We start from the raw sequence: 27,295 nt of genomic DNA on the forward strand, positions 1-27,295 counted from the left end.
TTCCCCCTCCTCCCCTCCTCCCACCCCCCTGCTGCTAGCCCTCCATGTGCCCTCCAGTTCTGTGGTTCTATTCCTGTTCTAGTTGTTTACTTAGTTTCTTTTGGTTTTGCTTTAGGTGTGGTTGTTAATAATTGTGAGTTTGCTGTCCTTTTACTATACATGTCTTTTCTTTATCTTCTTTTCTTAGATAAGTCCCTTTAGCATTTCATAAAATAAGGGCTTGGTGATGATGAACTCCTTTAATTTGACCTTATCTGAGAAGCACTTTATCTGCCCTTCCATTCTAAATGAGAGCTTTGCTGGATAGAGCAATCTGGGATGTAGGTCCTTGTCTTTCATGACTTGGAATATTTCTTTCCAGCCCCTTCTTGCCTGTAAGGTCTCTTTGGAGAAATCAGCTGACAGTCTGATGGGAACTCCTTTGTAGGTGACTGTCCCCTTATCTCTTGCTGCTTCTAGGATTCTCTCCTTCGTTTTTACCTTGGCTAATGTAATTATGATGTGCCTTGGTGTGTTTCTTCTTGGGTCCAACTTCTTTGGGGCTCTCTGAGCTTCTTGGATTTCTTGGAAGACTGTTCCCTTTGCCAGATTGGGGAAGTTCTCCTTTATTATTTATTCAAATAACTTTTCCACTTGTTGCTCCTCCCCTTCTGGTACCTCTATAATTCGAATGTTGGAACATTTAAAGATGTCCTGGATGCTCCCAAGGCTCTCCTCGATTTTTTGAATTCTTATTTCATCATGCTTTCCTGCTTGATTGATTCTATCTTCCTTCTGGTCCACTGTATTGTTTTGAGACTCAGATACCTTCCTGTCTCTATTGGCTCTCCTCCGCGTATCTTCCTGCATCTCTTTTATGGTAACCTGCATCCTTTCATCTAAATTGCGCCCAAAATCAACCAATTCCGTGAGCTTTCTGATCACCAGCGTTTTGAACTGTGCATCTGATAGATTGGCTATTTCTTGGTTGCTCAAAAGGATAAGTCCTGGGGGACTGATCAAGCAGAGGTCTTTGTCCCTTTGCTGAGCCCTCCCCACAATAGAGCTGGTAGGCTGGTGCCATATCTGAGACTCCATCAACCTGGCTAACACTGTGTGATCCACCTTGGAGATCCACAGAAGCTCTACCCCACCCAACTTATGGGCCCACCCAAGCTTCTTCATAAGAATGACTCATCTTGACCTCTAAATCCTATCAAATAATCAAGAGTGGGCCTTAGTGAGCCCAGGGCATGACACTAGCAGCAGCCACCTTAGATTCACAGCTTGGCTTCACCTGGGAATCTCCAAACCCAACACAAGTATAGAAGCCATCTCACATTGCTTTACAGCTCAGGGGCCCCAGGAAGAAACACAGGTGAGGGCTGACCTTGGCCTGTACCACCCAGAAAACCCCAGGGCCAGGACACCCAGTGGACAGCTACAGACCACATCAGAGCACCAGCACCCTGCCCCTGCACAGATGATCCTCCACAGAGGGCAGAGGTTGGTGGTCAGTGGTCATAGCCAGTCTTTGCAGATGAATAGCCTGGTAAATCCCTCCCATTGATTGCCAACAGCAACCAAGGCTCAACCAAAAGAGGAGGATGTACTCAGCCCACACAAAGGGCACACCTCAAGTACCCAGCTTGGATGATAAGTGATGCTGTGCCCCTGGACCCTGCAGGACACCTATTACATTAGGCCACACTATCAAGACACAGAGTCAAGGCAGCTCTACCTAATACAGAGAAATGAACACAGGGAGGCTGCCAAAATGAGGAGACAAAGAAACATGGCCCAAGTAAAAGAACAGATCAAAACTCCAAAAACAGAGCTAAACAAAATGGGGATAAGCAATCTATCAGATGCAGAATTCAAAACACTGTTTATAAGGATGCTCAAGGAACTTAGTGAGGACATCACCACCATCAAAAAGATCCAGTCAAAAATGAAGGAAACACTAATTGAAATAAAGAACCATTTACAGGGAAACAACAGTAGAATGGATGAAGCCAAGAATCAAATCAATGACTTCAAACACAGAAAGAAAAAAACAACCATGCAGAACAACAGGAAAAAAAGAATTAAAAAATGAGGATGGTATAAACAGCCTCTGGGACAACTTTAAGAGGTCCCAACATTTGCCTCATAGGGGTGCCAGAAGGAGAAGAGAAAGAGCAAGAAATTGGAAATCTATCTGAAAAAATAATGAAAGAAAATTTCCCTAATTTCATGAAGGAAATAGACATGCAAGTCCAGGAAGTGCAGAGAATCCCAATCATGATGGATGTAAAGAGGCCCACTCCAAGACACATCATTGCTAAAAGACCAAAGGTTAAAGATAAAGAGAGATTCTTAAAAGCAAGGGAAAAGAAGTTAGGTACCAGAAGGTTGCCAGATTTGAGGGGGGAAAGGGGAATGGGTTAAGAGGTGAGGGGATTAAGAAGTACAAATAGGTAATTACAGAATAGCCATGAGTATGTAAAGTACAGTATGTAAAGTATAGGAGGTGGAATGGCCAAAGAACTTATACACATGATCCATGGACATGAACAACCATGAGAGGATTGCCTGAGGGAGTGAGGTGCACTGTAATGGTAAGAGGGTCAAAAGGGGAAAAATCAGGACAACTGTAATAGCATAATCAATAAAATGTAATATAAAAAAAGAATGTAACATGTTAAAATTAAATAAGCACTCATCTAGGCATCAAATCCTTGAGGCTTTCTAAAACTCAGTTATCTCATCTGTGAAATAAAGGTAATACAGTATACTCTGCTTATTTCACACAGTTATTGTTTATATTGAACACGATCATCCTCTAAAAACTATAAAAAGCTATTAAAAATTAACAGAGGTAGTATTGATACAAGTATGCAGTTAAGAACAGAGCTCTAGAACCAGAATATGGTGTTTAAACTCCAGCTCAATTGCTTCTACCATGTGACCTTGGACACATGACTTAGCCTCTTTGGGTATTAGTTTCCTCACTTGTAAAATATTGCATATGTCTTTATGTTCACTTAGTATTATCTACATAAGGGGTATTATGAAAATTAAATGAGTTAATTCATATAAAATGCATGTCATGTAAAATGCCTAGCACAAGGTGACTCAATGAAGGTTAGCTTATTCAAAGTAGTACTTCTCTACATGCCCTACCTAAAATTATGAGGAAACAAAAATGGTCATTTCTACCGTATCACTCAGACATATACAACACAGATTGATAGAAAATTGCTTTAAACCTCACTCTTCACGTAATCTCAATACTATAAGCAACCAATAGCTCAGTACCATAAAAAAAGTCTGCTGATCCATTACTATGTATTTGTCTCACACAACAGAAACACATTACAACTTTCAGTATTTTAATACATGTATTCTGAATATTTGATATATTCGTCAAAATGCAGAATCATGAACAATATGAATACAATCCCTTTTTCAAAATTTACTCTGTAAATTCTCGTATTTGTGGCTAACAAATACTAACCATTCCCACTGCATCTTGGTCAAAGGGATTCCATTCTACATTCTCAGGATATCGTGCAAGAACCTTAGACTTGAATGTTCGTCTCAATGGTGTCTGCTCAAAATTTTCCCCTACAAGAAAAGAAAAGAAGTAAATCATTTCCACAAAGTCCCTTGAAATCACCAGGTTATGAATGTCTGAGCTTGGTAGTCCGGCAATGTACAGAAATGAACGCAAAGCAAGACAGAGAAATGCCAACCATCTAAGAATAGGAAAGGTATCAAAGTTTTTAGGTAAGTAAAGAAGCTGAAAAGTTTAGCATGGTTAATACTAAACACCAAAAGCTATCATTTCTTTCCATTAAAATGAAAACGATTACTACAAACCCAATGGTTAATTTTCTTGGGAGAGAAGGGAGAAAGCACAAAAAAATGATAAAGGATTATATCCATCTTTTCTTTTTTTGTATGCCATCTTTAGTTTGCTTAAAGTCAAATAATAACAGCATTGAAGCATAAATGATTTTAAATTCAGAATGACATATGCATTTCTATGATCTCTAAAAAAATGCAAAGGGACTAAAAGATTCAAGAACAGTAAGAACGCAGATTTCAAGGTAAATCTAATAAGCAATTTTGTCAATTCAAAATCATTTGAAATTTCTGAAATACTCCTTTGTTTCCCCCTTCGTCCCCCTAAAAACATTAGAGCATGTTGAAATAAGAACATTACAGTGAAAAGGGGAAGAACCAAAGAACCTACCACCTAGAGGGATACAAATGTGAAAAGTCTACTAGTCAAGGCGCAAGAAAGTTAGAAGGTCAAAGGGTACAAAATGCAACGGAAGAGACATATGTAAGAGGAACCAGAAAGCTTTGCGTATTCTCAATTTTCTTTTGTTTTTACCTTCAGTTGTACTGGAAATGAAAGGGCTGGTACCGTCCCTGGCTTTAGAAGCCTGTATGTACTGGCATAATGCTATATGACAAATGAAATAACACAGTATTACAATAAAATAGTGTGATTCCAACATTTTGACCATGACTCCAGTATGAAATAAATTTTTCAACATGAAGTAATACACAGACATAATATATATCTAAATTTATCTAAAATAAAAATTTCACAAAATACTTACCCTTACTATGTCACACCCTCTCATAATTTCTATTCTATATCATCAAAATTAAATAAGCTAACTGCAGACCTACCAACAGTACGATTCAGTTTGAAAAACATTACAATACAGAATAATGGGATGAAGAGCTCAACCAATATCAAATTACTATAAAGTCACTAGTGCTATACTCAAAAGTATGCTGCCCCAAATATTGCTTTTCTTAAGGGGTTACGGAGTGAGGGACAAATTAAATGTGCCTAAATATTTCAAACAAATAAATTTAGTAGGAGCCACAGAAAAATATGTAGGAAACATAATCAAGGACAATTCAACTGAATTTTATATCTATTTACTGAGTAATTATGCTATACAAGGACTTTGAGTACTGTGGGGGACAGAGATAAACCTGATGAAGTGCCTATCCTCAAGGACCTTACTATCACATATATAAGGAAAGAACATACACAAATAACCATTTCATAGGGAGGATCCAGATCTTCGGTCTATTTGGTCTAACTATTCAGACACATGCGTACAGGACCCTGTTCATGTGCTCTAGTTGATATAATAAATTCTGTTCCAACTATAGTTTTTAAAAAGTTGGTTTGAAACCCAAAGGGGTTGGTGATTACTAAGAAAGATGCATTCTTCATCAACACAGAATTGGGGTGACCTAAAGTCAGACAGTCCTTCACTCTAAATCATCCCAGAGCCGATGCAACAATTCCTAAAAAAGAAGAGTTTGTAATAATTCTAAGGAAATTGTCCCAGAAACTAACAATGATGAGAGTCAGAAAGTTATTGCTTTTAAAACTAAAACCTCTGCTTTCACACTCTCAGGTTCTGTCCATCATCACTGGAAGCCCACTTATTCAACCTCTGACAAGGCTCAACTTTTTGTTAGTAAAACAGGTACCACAATTTCAATCCCTCTCATTTCCTGATTCCTTCTTCCAAACTGATTTTTCTGGAACTCTTTTCCAATAAATTTCATCTCTCAAAATACATTTGGTTCTCTTTTTTTAATTATTTATTTATTTATTTTTAGAGAGATAGGAAGGGAGGGAAAGAGAGAGGGAGAGAAACAGCAATGATCGAGAAATACATCAATCAATTGCCTGTCACCCCCAGCCCAGGACATGGCTGGCAACCCAGGCATGTGCCCTGACAGGAAATCGAACTGGCAGCCTTTTGGTTCTCAGCCTAGTGATCAATCCACTGAGCCACACCAGCCAGGACCATTTGGTAATCTTCACTAAAGACTGGCAAAATCAGCAGGTAGCTGGTACCAGTGGAAGCAACAAAGCCCTACAGCTATGTAGAGCTTGTCTCAAAGCTTTCAGTGACACCTGCAAAGAGCCCACTCACAGCAAGTCTGAATTTACAGTACAAAGTAATTAAACAGCAAGCAGACGACATAATGATCTTGTCTACAGTATGAGATTCTCAGAATGTATTTTTAAACTGTATTCAGTTCTGAGAGAAGATAAGGATTTCTTCCTGCTAAGCTTCTTCAGTTTTGTCAGTTTGCTTATTTCTTCCTTAACTAGGCTAGAAAATCCCCTCAGTAAAAACCACAAAATATATGAACATACAGTAAGTCCTCACTTAACATCATCAATAGGTTCTTGGAAACTGCAACTTTAAGCAAAAAGATGTATAATGAGCTAATTTTACAATGGGCAAATCGATATAAACTAGAATTAAGCTCCTATTGCATATTTCTGGTCACCAAACTTCTAAATAAAACCCCAAACACTTCTAATATTGTTGAATAATATTCTAATATTATTCTAATATAACTGAATAATAATATTCTAACATAACTGAAATAAATGTGAGTTATATATACACTTAAGAAAGATGAAATAGTAGCATCTCCCCAACCCCCAAATTTAGCTGTGACCTCACATATGATCTTAATTGGAAATAAGGTATAATTAATCAATTGAGATCATACTGGATTAAGGTAGACCCTAAATCAGTAAGAACGTCCTTGTAGAGAGACAGCAAAGGACACAGAGAGACACTCAGAGAGAGGGCATGTGAAGACGGAAGCAGAGGCTGGAGATGCATCCACAAGCCAGGGAATGGGGAGGATCGCTGGCAGCCACCCAAAGTGAGAAGAGGGGTCTGGAAGAGATTCTTCCCCAGATCTTCCAGAAGAAGCAAACCCTGGCAATATCTTCATGTCAAGTTTGTAATCTCCAGAAACGAGAGAATAGATTTTTTAAAGCACCCAATTTGTGGTTTTATTTTGCTTTTTTTTTTTTTAGTGTCTTAAGGCGGAAGTTTCAGGTACCAATTTGAAACCTTTCTTCTTTTCCAATAAACATTTAATACTACAAATTCCCCTATAAGCTATGTTAGCTGAGTTCCACAGATTTTATATGTTGTATATTCACTTTTGTTCAGCTGAAAATATTTCCTAATTTCCTTTGAGACTTTCTCTTTGACCCACATATTATTTATAAGTGTGTTGTTTAATTTCCATATACTTGTAATTTTTCTTGTTATTGATTTTTGGTTAATTTCATTATGGTCAGACAACATATTTTATATGATTTCACTCTTTTAAATTTGTTAAGATGTGTTTTATGACACAGGATATGGTCTATCTCATAGAAAGTTCCATGGGTGCTTGGCAAGAAAGTGCATTCTGTTGTTGGGAATCCTACAAATATCAATTAAATAGATTCAAGTGGAGTGATGTCTGGACACCTGGAGCAGAAAAAACCGCAAGCTCACAATTCTATGATACTTGGAAATCTAGACTTCTTCAGTGCACTGCTGCTGTTTACTTTTCAGGGCCCTCCAACAGCTGTTCCAATGGCTATGAGGTGCCCCCTAAGACATGATAAGCACTGAAAGGATGGAACAGAGGATTATTTAAGAGGAGACTGTTAAACAAACAGTGAGATGAAGCCAGAGGTGAACATGATGAGCTGACCTGGAGTGTAGACAAAGAGGAAGGGAGGCTATGAATCACAGGGAGAAGTGGCCTTTAGACCCTCTGTCCTCACCATCACCACCTCTCCACCACCTGCCCCTTCTTCAAACAAGCTGAGTAAAGAAGTCTTGTTAAAGATAAAGAGGCAGGTTGTAAGTAAAGGAACCACAGAGATCCAATCTCAGGCAAAAGTCCTTCTATATATTAGTCTGGGCAAGTGTAGTGGGAACATAGTATTTTCACTCCAAGGGGAAAGGAGGTGTACAAAGAAGAGTTATAAGGGGCCTGAGAACAAATCCTGTTTATTACAGCTACCTTCTAAAGAGTGTCAGAAAGGCAACAGAGGAAAGAGACGTACAAACCCAAAATATTTTTTATTAAAAAACAATTGAATTTTTCACCACTTTACTAAGGGCTGAGTTTTGAGAATAAGCAGTAGAGAATTAATGCCTCAGGAACACATACATTAGCCCTGCCTCCTGAACCCTGCATGCATGTCACAGGCTAAATCATATTTAGAACTTTGAAAAGTTAAACAATATTAGGACTATCACAGCACAAGCACAACTGTCCTATTTTCCTAGAAACATCAACTGATTATTTGCCCAACACATACAGAGTGTACAAATACTGGCAGGTCTGGATATCACAACTAAGGCCCATTTCTAACAGCTACTTAAAAATTAATCAACTAGGTATCAGTTTATCTTTGTAAATCTGCCATCAGGAATGTACAGTTCAGATAAATCATAACAGACTTTTTAAAAAAGTTTGCATATGTTAAAAAGACATCTAATAGGTTCTTTGTTTACTTGTTCTGCCTTGACCAAGCCAGAAACAAACTGACATCTGTATTGCTATTTGCCTGTTGGTAATGATTTAATTTGAATAATGCTGCACAAGGGATGCTTATGCTGAGAAGCTTCTAAGGAACCCCCTAAAGTCTCTGAAATGATTCATTAAATTTTGTATGAAGATATGTGTATTTTTCTGGGGAGAGAATGCAATTTTTGCCAGAGTCTCAAAGGGTCCCCTGACCCAAAAAGGTTAGAAACCACAGGCCCAAAACAAAAGTGTCACAGGAACTTCCTCACCTTACCACATCAACACCAATCCTACAGTTTAATTCACATTACCTATACCAAGAGTGATGAAATTCTTTTCCTCTGGGGACTGATACAGCCAGGTTATTATGCTATCCTTTGCATATTGGCATTCTAGGATATCCTAGAATTGATCCTGTTGACACCAGTCACCAATTCAGTGCCATTCATGCTATAATCAGTTTACTTCCAGCACTAAAAGATGTCACTGCATCTTCCCTGTTACAAACACTCCTGAAACAGACTGCCCACCAGAACAGTATTACTACCAACTCACACTTCTGTTTCTGGTGTATGTTGAAGAACCAACTTGTGTTTTCAATTCATTCACTGTCCCAGCATTTCAATTCTCTCTTCCCAATGATTTCCGAGCACTTGTACAAATCAGAGGTTACCTCCTGTCATCTGACTGATGGGGCACAATGTAGTAAGAGGAGGGAATGCCCATTTCTAACTAAATGAGCATTAGTCTTGCTGTTATTTTTGGGTGAGCACTTCATTATAATCAGCATTTTTTAAATAGAGACATCTTTTTAAAAACACAGTAAGTCTAGCAGAGTTTTCGTAGGCACAAAAACCATCTAACACTACATTCTACTCATCACTCTCCCTCACTTCTTCTGTATATGAAGTTGAAGTGAATGTATAGCTGCTGCAGCATCAACTGAAGAAGAACAGTGCTCTTTGGAGAGATAGCATATACCTTAGCCCCACATCACCAGCTGACTGTGCTGCTCAGGAGTCAGACATTCAGAGACAAACACCCAGAGTGCAAACGGTGAGCTGCGCTTACCTTCAACAGGCCACAAGGCCTCTTTAAAGCACTAACTAACCCAGGACAGCTGCTCACTAGGCTTTTCAATGGAAGAGCAATAGAAACCATCTGTTACTGCTGTTTTCCCCTTGAGGCAGATTAGTTCATTTTCCTTCTCAACCTATTTTCTTTGTGAGATTATTTTAGATTTGTATATACGAACATTACTTTTACTGATAATTTGCCTCCTGCTTGACATTTTTCAGGCACCAACCTAGTCTAACTCATGTACCCACTTACTCTAAAATGTACTGTTTTAACAAGGGGGGTGGGGTTTGAGAACCTATCCAGATAGGACTGCTCCAAACCACAGCTAGGACAGAACTTTGGTAGCAAAATATCACGTGTAGATATCTTTCAGCCCATCTGAATGCCCCAAAGGGCACACATCTGGCAGGCTACCGTCTATGTGCTGGAGACAATGTGGTGAAAGGGGGACCCCCATACACTGTTGGTAGGAATGTAAATCAGTCTAACTACTATGGAAAACAACACAGAGGTTCCTCAAAAAATTAAAAATAGATCTACCATAAGTTCTAGCAATTCCACTTCTGAGTATATATACACAAAGGAAAGGAAATCAGGATTTCAAGGAGATTTATGCACACCCATGTTTATTGCAGCATTATTCACAATAGCCAAGATACGGAAACAGCCCAAATGGACACCAACAGATAAATGGATAAAAAAGATGCAGTATATACACACAATGGAATATTATTCAGCCATGAGAAAGGATGATATCCTGACATTTGGAAAAACATAAGTGGAGCATATTATGCTAAGCGAGATAAGCCAGACACAGAAAAGACAAGTACTATAAGCTATCACTTATATGTGGAACCTAACCAAGTCAAACACCTTAAAAAGAGGTGGTTACCAGGGGATGAGGGTGGTGAAGAGATAGGATTAATGGTGTTTAAGGGTACAAACTTCTACTAACTAGTAAATGTCATAGAGATTTAATGCTTAGCATAATGAACATAGATAATAACATTGTACTATAAAGATGTAATGTGATAAATATTGTTTCAATGGCAATGTTATAATACATAAATGTATCAAAGTCAACATGCCGTACACCTTAAATTTACAAAATTTAACATGTCAAATTTATCAATAAAAATATGCAGATGAGCCCTTTGGTGCTGTGGCTTGGCTGGCTGGAGCGTCGCCCCATGCACTGAAAGGTTGAGGGATGTATTCCCCAGTCAGGGCACATACCTAGGTTGTGAATTAGATCCCTGGTCAGGGTGTGTATGAGAGGCAACCAACTGATGTTTCTCTCTCACATCAATGTTCCTCTCTCTCACCTTCCCTTTCTCTCTCTCTCAAACCAATAAACATATTTTTATTTTTTTAATGTGGATTTTAAAACAAAACACATACCTGAAGGAAGGGAAAGAGAAAGAACTCTTGAACATAAGTGAGAAAGCCTGGAATTCTAGGCCTACTACAATCAAGATTTACACAAATCATTTTTATCTTCATGGGCTCATTTCTCCTTCTTCATATAAGGCACCTGCCAACTTTCCCAGTCTCGCCCCCCACTATCCCCTCTCCGCCTCTTTACACATTATCTGTACTAACTCACGTGTATTTCCTCAAATATGGAATGCTTTTTTCATTCTTTTGCAAATGCTATTCTCTGCCGAGAATAAAATTCATACACTTCTATGCCTGTTGGCCAATCTACAATTATTCAAGTGAGTGCTATTCAAAATCTATGGTATTCCAACAATGTTGTCTTTTCTCCTTTCTCCAAGTTATTCTGATATTCTTCTGTGGGACCTACTGTCAAAGCCATTTACTAATCATAAAACGAATTTGCTCCTTTGAATGTAGTTCATATGACATGGTTTTCAGCTCCCTCACCACCCTAGCTCCCAGAACTGAAGTCAGCGCTCCACCTAGGTGTAGTCTAACCAGCATCTTTTTGAACAGGACTATCCACTTTTTTTTTTTTACAATATCTATTAATGCAAGCTAAAATAACAGCTTTTTGTCAGCTATTACACTTTTTTCATTAAGTCCAACTTGTGGCCAACTAAAAAAGCCTTACATTTTAGTGTTGCTATTAAGTCATCCTTTCTATACTTCTACTTTTGTAGCACCTACTTCATCAAACAACTCAAATTTCTCTCTTATTCCCAAATATATCCTAATCATTCCCATCAAAACATTCCTGAATCCAAAAATGGTAGCTGGCAGTATTCCCCTCTTCTATCAGTCAACTTCCTTAATAAAGAAAGTGTGGTTAATATGACCTATTCTTAGTGGGCCCATGTTGGCTATAAATAATCACAGTTTCCTGTTCTAAATCCTAATACCATGTCCTTAAACCATTCTAGATTTTGACTAGGCATATGTAAAACTCTTACTGTTTTCTCAGTTTTGAAAATGCCATTTTGTGGTAATTCCATGAGTCCCTAAAGGTTACTGACAATGAGCGAATAAATGATCTCATCCCAAAATTCTTTCAGAACTCTAGGCTGTAATTTGTCTGGGTCATGAGACATGAATTCATTCAGGGGAGTTAAATGTTCCTGTATAAATGCTTAATGATCTCAGATTTGAGTTTCCTCTTAACCAATTCAGTTCTATCCTTTCCAATTCATAGACAATTTTCATGAAAATTGGGGAGAAAGGTTCTGGGGCCAATGCAGTCTCGGAGATAGTTGAAAAATGTATATTTAGGATTCCACATTTAGAGTGTCACCCAGCATAAAATACCCTTATTAAAGAACTATTTAGCAAAAATAAATACATAAATAAATAAATAAATAAAAGTTTCTTCTGGTTTTTTTTTTAGGTTCTTCAAAACAAACCCATAAAACTGTTGGAGAAGGCAAAGATTACAACAGTTCTTACCACAGCAGCAAAAACCAAACTAACCAATAGATTACAAAATGAGGTTAAAGAAGAATTCTGAAAATGAACACATCTTGCCACCACAGAGAAAGAGGAGAAAATGTACCAGGCCAAAAATTTTAATTCTCTGTAAAGGTGAAAATATGCCCACAATTCATACCATATCAACCCACAAATATTTATTAAATGTGCAAGACACTTAAGCTAGGAAGGTGCTACAGTATATCCCGCGGTATACACACTCTTAAAGATGAAGGAGGACTTTAAATACCAGCAAGTCTAGATTTAAATACTAATTTAATGTCTTGTTGAATTTTAAGTAGCGTGCTCAAGGTCTCTCTTCTATAAATCTCAGTTCCACATCTGTAACATGGGGATAATCATACCTAATTCATAGGCCTATAGAGAGGAACTGAGCAAGTTAACATAAGTAAAGCACTTGGGACATACCTGTATGGAACACAAAGGGTACTGAAATAGTATATCTTTTTCTCCCAAAAGAACAGCCATTCATGCAAGAGTCACCTCTAGAGCTATGAAAATAAGACACGGGAATGCCCTGGAGGCCCTAGCCAGGTAAGTCAGTTGGTTGGAGTGTCATCCCCGTATGCCAAAGTTGCAGGTTTGATCCCTGGTCAGGGCCCATGCAAGAATCAACCAATGAATGCATCAATAAGTAGAACAATAAATTGATGTTTCTCTCTCTCTCTCTCCCTTCCACTCTCTCTAAAATCAATTTTAAAAAGAGACAAATGTTCTGAAAATTCCCAAATGCTTCCCAAGAAGGAGGCCTCTACTGCATGAAAAGTGACATCTGTCTGGTTCACAGAATGCATACCGAAGTAGAGCCAGAGCAGCAAACATGGCTGTACCAAGAACACTGAAATGTCCCTAAATCCAAATTTCAAACTACAACTTATAACAGGACCACCCAACAGCCTCTTCCTCCCCAGAGAACACAGGAGATTTAAGAATCTAGAAGCCTCCTCTCAGGTTATCATCAATAACAAAAGAAAATTTTCTTTACCCTTCAGACTTTTTATAGTAATAAACTCCCTTTTTTTAAACAGAATTCCTAAGCACTAAAATTTTACCAATTGGTACTAAATCAAAGCACAAAGACTAGCATTTGTTTTACTAAATGTGCATTAAAAGCACTGTATCGGTCATATCAAAAGCTTTGTTGTACTTCAGGCCCAGCTGTGAGAGCAATGAAAATGTTTCTCTTTCACTTTGTAGAATGCTGAAAAAAATGGCTCTCACACACAAAAGGGTGAGGGGAGCTTTTTTCAGGCAGTACAAAGTAGTGTCAACCTCACAGTGTTTAAGAGTTAGCTCTGGGATCACAGATCCACATGAGAAAGGTGAGACAATAAAGCCATTAGGAAGAGACACAAAATATCTTGTGACCCTGCAATAACAGATGTTTTAAACAGAACACAAAATGCACTAAACATAAAGAGAGAAAACTGAAAAACTAGACTATATCTAAGAACATTTGTTTCTCAAAAGTAAATCACCACTGAGAATAAAGAGGAAGCACACAGATTATGAGAAGATATTTTCAATACTCATAACTGACAACACTCACATCTAGAAATTATAAGGAATGCCATTAAATCAATAAACAACAACAAAAAAGACCACCTGAAAAATGGCAAAAGACTTTGGTAGTTCTAAAAAGAGAATATGCAAGTGTCTGATAAACTTTTGAGGTTTGTCATTAGTCAATTTCATTAGTCATCCAAAAAATACAAATTTAAGTAATTCAATACCACTCCTTAACAACCAAAATGGTTCAAATATAAAGGAAGGAATATGTCGAGCATTGATGAGGACAGGGAGCAACCTCCACTATCAGGCACTGTGAATGAGAATGTAAACTAACACCACCATTAGGGAAAACAGCACGCAGTCTCTGCTAAAGCTGAACATGTACCTTTGATCCAACAATTCCACTCAACAGACCATACTCAATAGACCAAAGGGCATGTTCACACACAAAAAAGGGCACATACAGGCACATCTGTAATATGCAACAATTACAATACTAAAAATCTAGGAACTACCCACGTCATTAACAGAATTGGAAGATAAATTGTGGTATGGAAAACTATACAGCAGTGAAAACAAATAATCTAAAACCACATATAACAGTATGAATGAACCTAGTTGTGTGAAAGAATCCAGAAACAAAAGAGCACACAGCCTATCATTACACTTATATAAAGTACAAAGACAGGCAAATTATGCTGCTGGAAGTCAGAACAGTGGTTACTTTCAGTGGGTGAGAGGGCACACAGTAGCTGGAAGGGACTCGAGGAAGGACTCTGGGGTGCTAGCAACATGGGTGTGTTTAGTTCATGAAAATATTTCACAGTGTACCAGTTTGAAATACATCTTTACTATATATATTTAGTTAATAAAGTTTAATTTTTTAAAAAAGACTAGATTCTGACAGATCTGAATTTGAATCCCAATCTTCTAAATAATTGCTGTAAAACTTTAGGCAAGTTATTTAACTGTGCTGTACCTCAGTTTCCTCATCTATAAAATGGAAATAGCAGAACTTCTCTCATGTGTTGCTAACAGGCCTAAATGTGATCATGTATGAAGTACCATTACCTTATCTCTACTTCTCATCACTGTCAAAATTAAAGTTAAGTGAGGCAAACAATAAAAATGCTAGATTCAGTCAGCAAACAATTATGGATACTTACCACATGCCAGGCACTGTTCCAAGCCATTCAATGTATTAATTTATTTAATCCTAACATAATCCTATGAGATTCATTCTATTTCCACTTCCAAGAAAAAGAAACTAAAACACAGAAGTAGAGCACACAAGGTCACATAAATTGTAAATGGAGGGTAGGGTTTCAAATCCAAGGGGCAGATACAACCTTTCAGCTACACCATCTCCTTTACTATCCCAAAAGGGAATCTCAGCTTTAAGGGGAAAATAATTAACTACAATGTTTTTTTTTGTTTGTTTGTTTGTTTTCACAAATCTTTACTTCTCTAACAGTTTACAGTTTGTATACTGTATATGGAAAAATCACTCACCCAAAAGCTAAGGGACTCCAAATTCAAGTTTTAGCTCTGACACTAACCAGCTGTGAGAACCCAGGCAAGTCACTCAGAACCCTTCCCAGACACACTTTCCTGTAAGTAGGTTTGGAAATTCTAACCAGCTCTTACTTCTCTTCTATGAGACCTAAGTTGCCTGTTTTATACTTGATCTTAGCCAAAAGGCCAAGAAGAGATATGTTGCCTATTTTAAAAGAATACAGCATAAATACAAGGCCTAGAGATGACAGCGATGCTTACTGATGACAATGACAATGTATCTGACTGGTTCCAACGTCACTGTACTATTAAAGAAATACCTTTATTATAGATAAGAATGTTCTACCATAGCAAAAGTTTGGTTTTTGTCTGAGTTACATGGCTTTGGTCAAATAAAATTAGATCTAAGTCATTTTTATCCTAAAATCCTTTGGCATATCAATACCAAGTACAGTAACTGTACAGAGCACTGGTGATATAAATCTCTCTTCCCCTTAACCATTCTTCCTAGGTTCTCCCCTTTTTGACTCCTCTCTGCTTCTTGCTCACACTTGAAGAAATCCAAGACCTATGCTTTAGACACACTGTACTGGGTTGCATGGTATCCCCAAAGAAGCTATGTCCACATCCTAATTCCTAGAACCTATAAATGTTATCTTATTTGAAAAGAATCTTTACAGATATAATCAAAGATCTTGATAAGATCATCTTGGATTAGTTAGATGGGCCATAAATCCAAAGACAAGTATCTTTATTAAATAAACACAGAGAAGACACACACAAAGGAGAAGGCAATGTGGTCAGAAGTCAAGAAATGCTGACGGCCAACAAAAACTGGAAGAGGAAAAATATTATTCTCTCCCAGAGCCTGAGGGAGTGTAGCCTGCTGACACCTTAATTTTGGATTTCTGGCACCCAGAACAGAAAGAATTGTTTTAAGCCACCCAGTCTGTGGTAATTTGTTGCAGCAGCCATAAGAAACTAATATCTCCACACCACATTTCCTTACCCGCCCTGCTTCTGTAGCAAACTCAGCAGCTTTCCCAAGCTAAAGAGATCCATAATCACCTTTCAAAAGCACCCAATCTCAATCTTCCCCATTCCTCACCCCCCCAAAAAAAGTAAGCAAGAAATTATAAAGAATATACACAGAAAATTCATAATACAAATACAAAGGATTAATAAATTGCTCTTTTTAAAAAACTCTACCTTAGCCCTGGCTGGTGTGGCTCAGTGGATTCAACACTGGCCTGTAAACCAGAGGGTCGCATGTTTGATTCCCAGTCAGGGCACAAGCCTGGGTTGAGGGCCAAGTCCCTGGAAGGGGGCACACAGGAGGCAGCCACACATTGATGTTTCTCTCCCACTCTTTCTCCCTCCCTTCCCCTTGCTCTAAGAATAAATAAAATATTAAAACCTCTATCTTAGCAGCCAGAGAAATACAGTTTACAACAATGACATAAAAAAATAAAGAAGAAAACAAATATTAGTGAGGATATGGAGACGGAGGAACCCTCGTGTGTTGATAGTGGCGATGTAAAATAGTGCATCAGTGTGGCATTTCTTCAAAAGGTTGTTTTTTGTTTATTTGCTTTTGTTTTGAAAGGTTTTTAAAGAAAGTTACCATATGACCCAACAAGTCCACTCCTGGGTATATACCAAACAGGTATTCAAGCAAAATCTTACACAGTTCACAATAGCCAAAAAGTGGAAACAATCAAAATGTCCCTCAACAGATGAATAAATAAACAAAATACGTTATAACCATACAATGAAATATTCAGCCATAAAAAGGAATGAAGTACTTATTTATGCTACAATGTGAATGGACCTTGAAAACATTATTCTAAGTGAAAAGAAGCCAGACAAAAAAGTCATGTATTATATGATTCCAATTATATGAAATATCCAGAGTAGGCAAATCCAAATAGGTAAAAAGTAGATTAGGGGTTGCCAAGGGCTTGGAGGAGGGGGAAATAGAGAACAACTGTTTCACAGGGGCAGGGTTTCCTTTTCAGGCAGTGAAAATGTTACGGAACTACATAATGGTGGTGACTGCATGACACTGTTAAATGCACTAAATGCCACTGAATTGTACATTTTAAAATGGTTAAAATGGTAAACTTTATGTTAAATATAATTTACCACCCACAAAAAATGCACACACACACAAATTCACACAAGTAATTACATGATGGCAAGCTAGGAGTGAGCATAAATTGGTACAGCTCTTTCCAATAAGAAAATTATTGCATATTAAACTATTTAAGGGTTCATCTAGCCCTGGCTGGTGAGGCTCAATGGATAGACCATCAGCCTGTGAACCAAAGGGTCACCAGTTCAGTTCCTAGTCAGGGCATATAACTAGGTTGCAGGCCAGGTCCCCAGCTGGGGAAATGAGAGAGGCAACCACACACTGATGTTTCTTTCCTTTTCTTTTTCCCTCCCTTGCTCTAAAATTAATAAATAAAATCTTTAAAAATAAAAATAATGAAGATCCATCTTAATAACTGTCTTATTGACTTTTATACTAAAGCAACAGTCACACACTCAGATTTGTATAACATATATACATTGTAAAATTATTTATAATAAAAAATATAAACTACCCAAGTGTCAAATAATTTAAAATTTTATAGTTCACTCATATTTTGAAATTAAATAACAATTAAAATCAGGTATATGAAGAAAATTTAATGGCATGAGAAAACAGTCGACATTTAATAACATAAGAAAATGATCAACACATAATAGTAAATTAAAAAGGCAGGATAGGCGCTGGCAGAGTGGCTCGGTTGGTCAGAGCACCGTCCCTGTATGCCAAGGTTGTGGATTTGACCCCCCCAGGCAGGGCACATAAAAGAAGCAACCAATAAATGCATAAATAAGTAGAACAACAAATAGTGTTTCTCTCTCTCTCTCTCTTTCTCCCTTCCTCTCTAAAATCAATTTTTTTAAAAAAGGCAGGATACAGGGCATTTCTCACCTTGCTCCTCAGCATATGTCATCAACAGTTTAGCTCAAATAAACTATATTTTAAAATAATTTTTAAGGCAGTAAACAAAATTATATTTCTCTCATGATCCCAATTTTATAAAGATTTATTAGCATACATTTTTTTCACTGCTAGTATTTCTGAAGTATTTCCTGACAGCCAAAATATACCTAAATAGATAGTTTCTACAAATCAATAATCAATGGGGACAGATTCATAAATGGACAACAGGTTGACAGCTGGAGAGGGGGAGATTAGAGGGTGGAGGAGTTGAACAAAAAGAAAAAAGGACTCATGGACATGGACAACGGTGTGTTGATTGCTGGGGGGGTGGGAGTTATAAGGGAACTAAATGTTAATAAAACAGAAATACAATAAAGATTTTTTTAAAAAACAAACATATGAATAAACAAAGGGCTTGAACAGGTAATTCATAGAATATACAAATGTACAAGAAATATATGAAGAGATGCTCAGCCTCACAAATAAATTCAGATTAAAAGACATTTTCTCTTCCTAGCAAACTGAAAATATTTTAGAAAAGCAGTAACATTTTATTATAAATGTAGAGAAAAAATGGTAGAATCTTAAACACAGCTGGTGAGAATCTATCCTTTTGCAGAAGGCAATTTGGCAATATCTATTAATGTTTAAAATATGTATTATTCCTTGGATGCAACGAAGTCTAGTTTTAGCAATTAATCTTATAGAATGATTCCTACAAGTGTAAAGATATATGTACAAGGATATTTGAAAAAAGAAAAATTTAAATACTCCATATTGTTGCCAGAAAGATCTTTGTGTTGATGTGGGATATTCTTTGAAGATGGTATTTATAAATATATAATATTAGAATTTTAAATAAATCTTTTTTACTTCAGCTTGTTTGAATGAGTTTTTGTTCCTTGTAATTAATTAACTAGGATCAATAAAATTTCAGGAGAATATTTTATGATATTGAGAATAGTCATGATGGAACATTAAGTGAAAAAAATCAAAACACAAAATTTTTCCATTCCACTTTATCCCAATATATAAAAGTACACACACACACACACACCCCAACACAAATAAAAACTGAAAAGAATCAGTCCAGGTGATGGTTACACACGTCAAACTTATGTTTAAGGTATACTGCAATAAAAAGAAGGCACTTATGCCCTGGCCAGTGTGGCTCAGTGGGTTGGGCATCGTCCCATAACCACAAGATTGTGGGTTTGATTCCCAGTCAGGGCACATGCCTGGGATGCAGATTTGGTCCCCAGCTAGGGCACATGCAGGTGACAACCAATCGATGCTTCTCTCTCTCATCAGTGTTTCTCCCCTTCCTCTCTCTCTTCTTCTCTCTAATAAAAAAATGTCCTCATGTGAGGATAAAAAAGGAAAGCACTTACAGCCACAGATAGCCTGGCCCAAGTGGCTGGACACTGTGCTGCAAAGCAAAAGGTCGCAGGTTTGATTCACAGTCAGGGCACATGCCTGTGTTGTGGGCCTGGTCCCCAGTTGGGGCACATGGGATTGCAAGAAACAACCTATAGATGTTTCCCTCTCACATCAATGTTTCTCTCTCTTTCTCCCTCCTTTCTCCTCTCTAAATAAATTAAAAATAAACAACAAAAGCACTACATAAAGATATCAAATGCTAACAGCTTAATTCTGGATGGAAAAATTATAAGTAACTTATTTCTGTACCTTTCTATAATTTCTAAGTTCCCTATTAAAATATGTATTGAGTTGGCAAAACGTTCGTGTAGTCCCCGATGGCTCTAGTAGTGCTTAGTTGTCTTTAACTTCATTAGAAACAATTTTGTTACATTGTATTGTGACAGCTGTCACATCAGCTACAATTTTTTAAAACCATCAAAATTGAATTTTCATGCACACATTTTAATATTGGAAAAAATACACAACATTTTCAGCATATTATGCTTTATTATTTTAAGAAAGGTAAAAATACAACTGAAATGAAAAAAGAAGATTTGTGCAATGTATGGAGAAGGTTCTGTGACTGACTGAACATGTCAAAAGTAGTCTGTGAAGTTTCTCGGTACTACTAACATTTTGGGCAAACAATTCTTTGCTGTGGGGCTATCTTATGCATTGGAAGATGTTTAGCAGCACTTCTGACCTCCACCCATTAGAAGCCAATAGTGGTAGATAGCCAACATACTCAAAATACCCAAATCAATAAAGTTATTGGTGAAAATGAAAAATGTATCCTTTATTTTACATAAAAAGCTAAGTGGACGTTGTGGCCAACCCAAAATATTATGATTCAGTTTTATTTTTAGAGAGAGGAAAATACCATTCCTTACACTGTTGACCTTCAACCATGTTTTTTCCAACCCTCGGATTTTATAATTTATATGTAGGCCCATAGGTATTTTCACATATATTAAATGAGCATTGACTTAATCCATAAATAATCAGAATACTGTTTTTGGTCAGGGTCACATACAGGGCTAAGCACTTTAGAGTAAATTTTGCAACACATAAACTACAAGCTAGAGAACAGAATTCCTTTCCTCTCCTGAACCATCTGTTCGTCTCTTAATAAACTTTTCTGCAGTTATTGGTTTCTATGCATGACTCCTCAGAAGACTATGAACTCCTCAAGGACAGCAAGTATATCTCATATATCTATGTAAACAAGTGTTCCATCATTAAGCTGGTCTTTCAATAACAGAAAGGTATGTGGTAGAGGACTTTGGACATAGAGAAAACAGGCTTCCAATTCTTGCTGTATATGATGTAGGTCATGCTATTTAAATTCTCTGCACTTTAGTTTCCTAATCTGTAAAATGGGAATAATGCTATCTGGTACCTGGCACTAAACTGTAGTCAATAAACAATAAATGCTTATTAATTTAATTATCATATATTGTTGGGAACTGCCCTGACTGGTTGCAGAAGCTGTAACCCCCCATGGCTAAGGCTGAGTAAGAGACCTTAGGGCCATAAGCCACTAAGGAGACAAAGTTTATCTCCCTGGCAGGGGCGCCACCTCTGCCTCTTTTACTTTACCCTGCTTGGCCCCGGGCAGATGACTGGTTAGCCAATGACCAGTAAAGATTCCTCAAGGGAGGGATGACTAAGACAGGCATGGTCACAAAGGGACCCTCAGGGAAGGGCTTGGGGGGCTATAGAAAAAGGGGTGATAGACCCAGGCCCCTCCGTTTTGACACAGCCTGAGTCCTCATTCTGTCTGGGAGAAGTCTCCTAATCTCTTGGCTGCCTTACTTCCCCTGCCTGACTTAAGCCTGAAACAATGCCTGAGTTGGGTGTGGCCCTGCTGGAAAGGGCCCCAGAGGCAATCAAGCCTAAGAAAGAATATATAAAATCCTGTGAAACCTGCTTTGCTAAAAATGCCCTCAATTTTCTAATAAGAGTCTAAGCACAAAATGAGTTTGTTTCCCAAAGTTTTATAGCCATTTAGCTAACTGACCCTGACTCAGAATAGGCCCTCATAGTTCTTTATACGTTATCTATTGTTTGATCCTTATTGCCTGACAATGACTGATGAGCTTTACCTGTATTCCTGTGCAAATTGAACTCAATAAAAGCTCATTGAGGAATAGGCTCCTGGCCTTTCTCCTCTGAGAGGCTGGCCACCTTTCCTCCCCAAGCAGATCATGTCTTGGTAGACTTATTCTCATCTATGGAGGACGGGGCGGAGGTGGGGGGGGGGCCTGCTGGACAAAGCTCCCGCACAATATAAATATAATTGGAATATAAAATATAAATAATAGGAATAAAGTGCTCAGTGTACTTGTGAGTGGGTGGGATGGTCAACTGAGTCTACCACAGAATGGGTAGAACAAAGATAACTGGTCTTATGGAGACAAGCTCAGTGACCTTGGCCTCATTAAATACACCACACTCATAACCAGCTAGGCTAGGCAGCTAACAGAAATGCATCAGCTGACCAAAACTGACCAGCTGATCAGCTGACCAGGAATGTTTACTAACATTCCTGTAGAAAATAAAACTAGCAAATGCTTAACTATCACATTCCACACAATTGAAATGCAGGAGAAATAATGTATTTCATATAGCTGTTGTAAGAAAATGTGGGTGGAAGAATACTACTAGGTAACTACCTAGGAACAAAAGGGATTAAAAATTATCGAGACAGACAGAACCTCCGAGTTCAACAAATCTGGATGGATATCAGTTTGGCAGGTAATACTTCTAAATATGCTTTATTGTTCTCAACAAGAGATTATAATCCTGAGTCAATAGAAATGGTTAGATAAACTAAAACCAGGTTAATTAAAAAAAAAAAGTACAGGCTCATCTAAACTATTATAAAATTTACCTGTATAAATTAAAAATTATAAAATCATCAGAGTACAGTCCAAACTGCCTGCCCCCACCACCATCTGACCTCCAAATCTGACTCTCTCTGGCCATCAACTTTCTGAGAACAGAAAAACAACCTGCCATTCCCCTCTTTTGTAGACCCTACATTCTCCACTTCCTCAGTGCTTAGAAAAGTTGTGGAAGTTTGGCTTATTTAAGTTCTTATAAGTGTTATCAAAAAAAAAAGGTAATATACAATCCTTTGAAAAACTGAATAGGCAGCCTCTATCTTTTCATAATTAACACAAATCTTTATCAAGCAACTACTAAGGCACTACATATAATGCCTAACTTTACAACTAGGCTAACGCATTGTTAGAGGGCCATTACTCTAAAACTCCTAAAACAAAGAAAGAAAAGAGCATCAAAGGCAACTGAAGAAAGAACCAAGTCCTTTGACATCCCTGGAAAGTAATTCTAATGTATTATATCAAAAAAGGGTGTTTGTTATAAAATGGGTTTATTCACTTAGACAGGCATACTCCATTTTACTTCTCTTCACTATATTGTGCTATTTTAGATATTGCATTTTTTACAAATTGAAGGCAAGACCCTCCACCAGCAGAAAATGACTGACTTTACTTGTGGTGGCCTGGAAAGGAACCCACCCTACATCTGAGGTAGGCCTGTAAATCGTGGTTTATGATTATTATTTCTAAATCATTTCCTCCTAGTTCTTCCTGCCTTTAAAAATCCTGAAGGTGTCTCTGCTGCCTCCCATATTCTTTCATTACAAAGAATATGGTAAACCAGAAGTCACAGCCAGCCCCCAAACTACAACCACAAAAGATGCAAACTGCAGGGAATTTCTGAGGTTAGCAGATGCAAAACTCTGGGTTTTTCTTCAAAGAAAACAGACCTCAGACAGAAAGCATAAAATATCCTGAAACAGTCACACAAACAAGGGAGCTTCGCAGAAACAAAGCCTTAGTAACTATTTGTTCTTAGAAAAACATTTCCATAACTGATAAGGGTGGGGAGACAGGAAAAAAATATATATAATAACAACCAGCCTCAACTACAATTCAGAAAACAAGCAACCTGACTCCTCTCCTGGAAAAGCTCCTCTACTGCTACTGGGTTGGAGATAATGAAAGAGGCCTCGCCACAGCTCTGCTATTCAATGATTAAGCCATGACTTTAGTTTTCCCAAATCTATAATTTAAAAATAATCTCATCAGGCCCTGGCTGGTGTAGCTCAGTGAATTGAGCTCAGGCTGTGAACCAAAGTGTCGCAGGTTCGATTCCCAGCCAGGGCACATGCCTGGGTTGCAGGCAATGACCCCCAGCAACCACACATTGATGTTTCTCTCTCTCTCTCTTTCTCCCTCCCTTCCCTCTCTAAAAATAAATAAATAAAATCTAAAAAATATAAGTAAAAATAAAAATAGCACAATATTTAAAAATAATAATAATAATCTCATCAAAGATGAGATGGCGGGTAAAAGGCCTGGTTTCTAACTTGCAGGGTGACACTGGACAAAAAATTGTGTTAATATTTCAAGTAGGGCTGAAAAAATTTTAACTTTAAAAATACACTGCAAAACTATAAAGTAATTTATAAATATTAATCATTACCATCTGTCAAAAGTGGTGGCTGAAATATCTCTGATTTCTGGTTCTGTGGCCAATATAAATGAGTGCACACTTTCATTATGTTTTGCCAACTGGGAATGGTTTAGAAATCAGGCAATCCCCACACTCACTGAAGAATGAAGCTTAACAAGAGGAACTTCCACATACCTTCTCCCTGCTTAGGACTCTCAGCACCCCATGAAAACATTTTAGACTAACCCAGCTAGTTCAGCCCATACAAAAAAAAAAAACACAGATGGCCTGGCAAACTTTTGACCTAACCTCCCATCACACTAATGAACAAACAAAAGTTACTAACCTGGCTCTCACTAAGACAGATCCCATGGATGACAAACAAGCAAATATCCTAAGTATAATATCTGAGAAACTCAAAGGTCTGCTGGGGATGTCCAACTCACGGCCCGCAGCCTACATCCAGCCCAGGATGGCAATGAATGCCCAAATAAAATCATAAGTTTACTCAAAACCTTTTTTTTTTTTTGCTCATCAGTTTCCATTAGTGTTTGTGTATTTATTTTTTTAAAGACTTTATTTATTTCTTTTTAAACAGAGGAGGAGGGAGAGAGGGAGAGAAGCATCTATGTGTGGTTGCTTCTCACATGCCCCCTGCTGGGGACCTGGCCAGCAACCCAGGCATGTGCCCTGACTGGGAATCAAACCAGTGACCACTTGGGTCACAGACTGGGTTTGTGTATTTAATGTGTAGCCCAAGACAACTCTTCTTCTTCCCATGTGGCCCAGAGATGCCAAAAAGTTGGACACTCCTGGAACCATACCTCATCCCATCTTACTTCCTGGAATTATACCTGATCCCTTGGAAGCATACTCTAAACAGTTTGAGAGCAGGTACATAATCTCATTTTCCATCCTGACAGGACTTGGCCACTCAAACCCAATCAAGGGTTCTATATACTCTGAACCAAAATTGGCCATCACAGAACATCTGGAACACAGACATTTGGCCAAGATCTGCTTAATAACTTTTTAAGAAGTAAATCTAAAAATCTGGCAATGATAAGATATGTGTAATCGCTGAGTTCCATAAGAAGTGATCAGCTTCTAAAAGGCAAGGCTTTCGCCCTGACTAGTGTCACTCAGTAAATTGGGCATCATCCCACAAAGCAAAAGGTCGCCGGTCCAGTTCCTGGTCAGGACACATGCCCAGGATGTGGGCCAGGTCCCTGGTTAGGGGCTTGTGAGAGCCAACTGACCTGATAGATGTTTCTCCCCCTCTCTTTCTCATCCGTTCCCCTCTCTCAAAAAATAAATAAATAAAATCTTTAAAAGGCAAGGCCTTCTCTTTCACTGGATCCTATGCTATATCCTATGCTATATCCAACCTAAAACAGATCAAGTATAGGTACCTTCATGTGTATTTGGGTTCCTGAGAGACCTCTAAAACCACTTGATAGTAATTCAAACCCAGACGTGGCAACAGGAATTGAAGAGCTGAGCCAAGTTCAAATATACCTTCCACCAGAATTAGCCCAAAACAAGCTTATAATGGCTGCTGCCAAAGGAGGCCTTAGGCAAATAAAACTTTATTTTTAATCTAGGAAGGAAGGAAGGGCTGAGCAGAGTTTAAAAGAATTTGGTTTAACCACCAAACACTGACTCAGGATTTCCTCCTAGGAAGAGAGGAGCAGGGCCTCAGGGTCATTAAAGTAAGATGTGATCCTCCCTACCTGAGGGAGTGTGAGGTGGGGTTCTTCTATGTTTAAGAATATATAGTCTCTGCAACTAAATTTAGCAATGTAATTTTAAACTGCCTCGGGCTGCTCTGTAATTGTTTCTGTATGTTGGTCTCTTGACTTCTTCCTTACTACCTTATAAAAGGGATGCACAGCACCTAACTTAGAAATTCTCCCTCCCCCCCACCCTAAGCAACCTTTACCTCTGAAAATATCACACAAGGCTGAGGTAAGCTACCAGTCCCTATTCTGGATATTTCATGTAAATAGAATGACTTTGACTTTTACTTCACCTAGGAAAAAGTCTGGACATCAGAGATGAGATACCTTCACAAAATGACCATGAGAGAATTTGCATATCACAGACCAGAGTGGTAGAGGAAAGTACAAATTAAGTTTAGCCCAGCCCTTGCCGGTGTGGCTCAGTTTGTTGTGGCATAAGCCAGTGCACCAAAAAGTCAAGAGTATGATTCCTGGTCAGGGCACATGCTTAGGTTGCTGGTTCAATCACAAGTTGGGGCACATATGAGAGGCATCCAATTGGTGTTTCTCTCTCACATTGATCTTTCTTTCTCTCTTTCTCTTTCTCTCTCTCCCCCCCCATTCTCTCCAAAATCAATACATATTTTTTTTAATTTTTAAGTATTTTAAAAAATTAAGTTTAGCTCATGATGACTCCCTGTTTGAAATTTGCTCATCATTTTTTTTTCTTTTCTTTTCTTCATTGATTCCAGAGAGGGGAAGAGAGAGAGAGGGAGAGAAACATGAATCGGTTGACTCTTGCACATGTGACTAGGAACAAAACCCACAACCCAGACCTGTGCCCTGACCAGGAATCCAACTAGTGACCTTTGGTTTGCAGAACCAACTGAGCCACACCAGCCAGGGCTCATCAAACTTTATCATCACCCATCTCTGGGAAGAAACAGCCTTTTTTTTTTCTTTTAAATAAGTCATCTTTAGCATCAAGAGTATGCAAATCAAAACCACAATGAAGTGTTCTTCCTCTTAGAGCATGCTCTCCCCTTTCCCTTTCCCTTCTCCTTTCCCCTAGGTACTTTATCCTTGCATTTCTCTCTCCTCAACTCCAAGGGCCCTTCTTCTGCCCCTGTAACTTGTTTCCTGAGCCTACACAGCCCAGCTGGCTCAATTCTACTACCTCTGTAATTTTCTAAATAAACTCTCTCTTATAATTTGAAAAACACACACACACAGACAGTGGGACACCACTTCATACTTGCCAGGATGCCTATATTCCAAGGTGTTG

The 27,295-nt window shown here is 38.1% G+C and overlaps 1 protein-coding gene across 4 annotated transcripts in view; it reads right to left on the reverse strand.

The window, feature by feature from the left end:
• DENND5A (DENN domain containing 5A) overlaps positions 1-27,295 on the reverse strand; it is a 95,602-nt gene that overhangs the window by 62,703 nt on the left and 5,604 nt on the right. For 2 of the 4 annotated variants that reach the window (XM_045825419.1, XM_045825422.1), the window contains exons 2-3: positions 4,364-4,435; positions 3,479-3,588 (exon numbers count right to left, since the gene is read on the reverse strand). The exons of 1 other annotated variant lie outside the window; for it this stretch is intronic. In XM_045825419.1, the coding sequence (XP_045681375.1) occupies positions 3,479-3,588; positions 4,364-4,435 (182 nt within the window). The remainder of the gene's footprint in view (positions 1-3,478; positions 3,589-4,363; positions 4,436-27,295) is intronic. One more of the 4 variants, XM_045825420.1, reaches the window with a different exon arrangement.

The sequence above is a fragment of the Phyllostomus hastatus genome, unplaced genomic scaffold (genome assembly GCF_019186645.2).
Source record: "Phyllostomus hastatus isolate PE091 unplaced genomic scaffold, TTU_PhHast_1.1 phas_scaffold_585, whole genome shotgun sequence".
Lineage (NCBI taxonomy): Eukaryota > Metazoa > Chordata > Mammalia > Chiroptera > Phyllostomidae > Phyllostomus > Phyllostomus hastatus.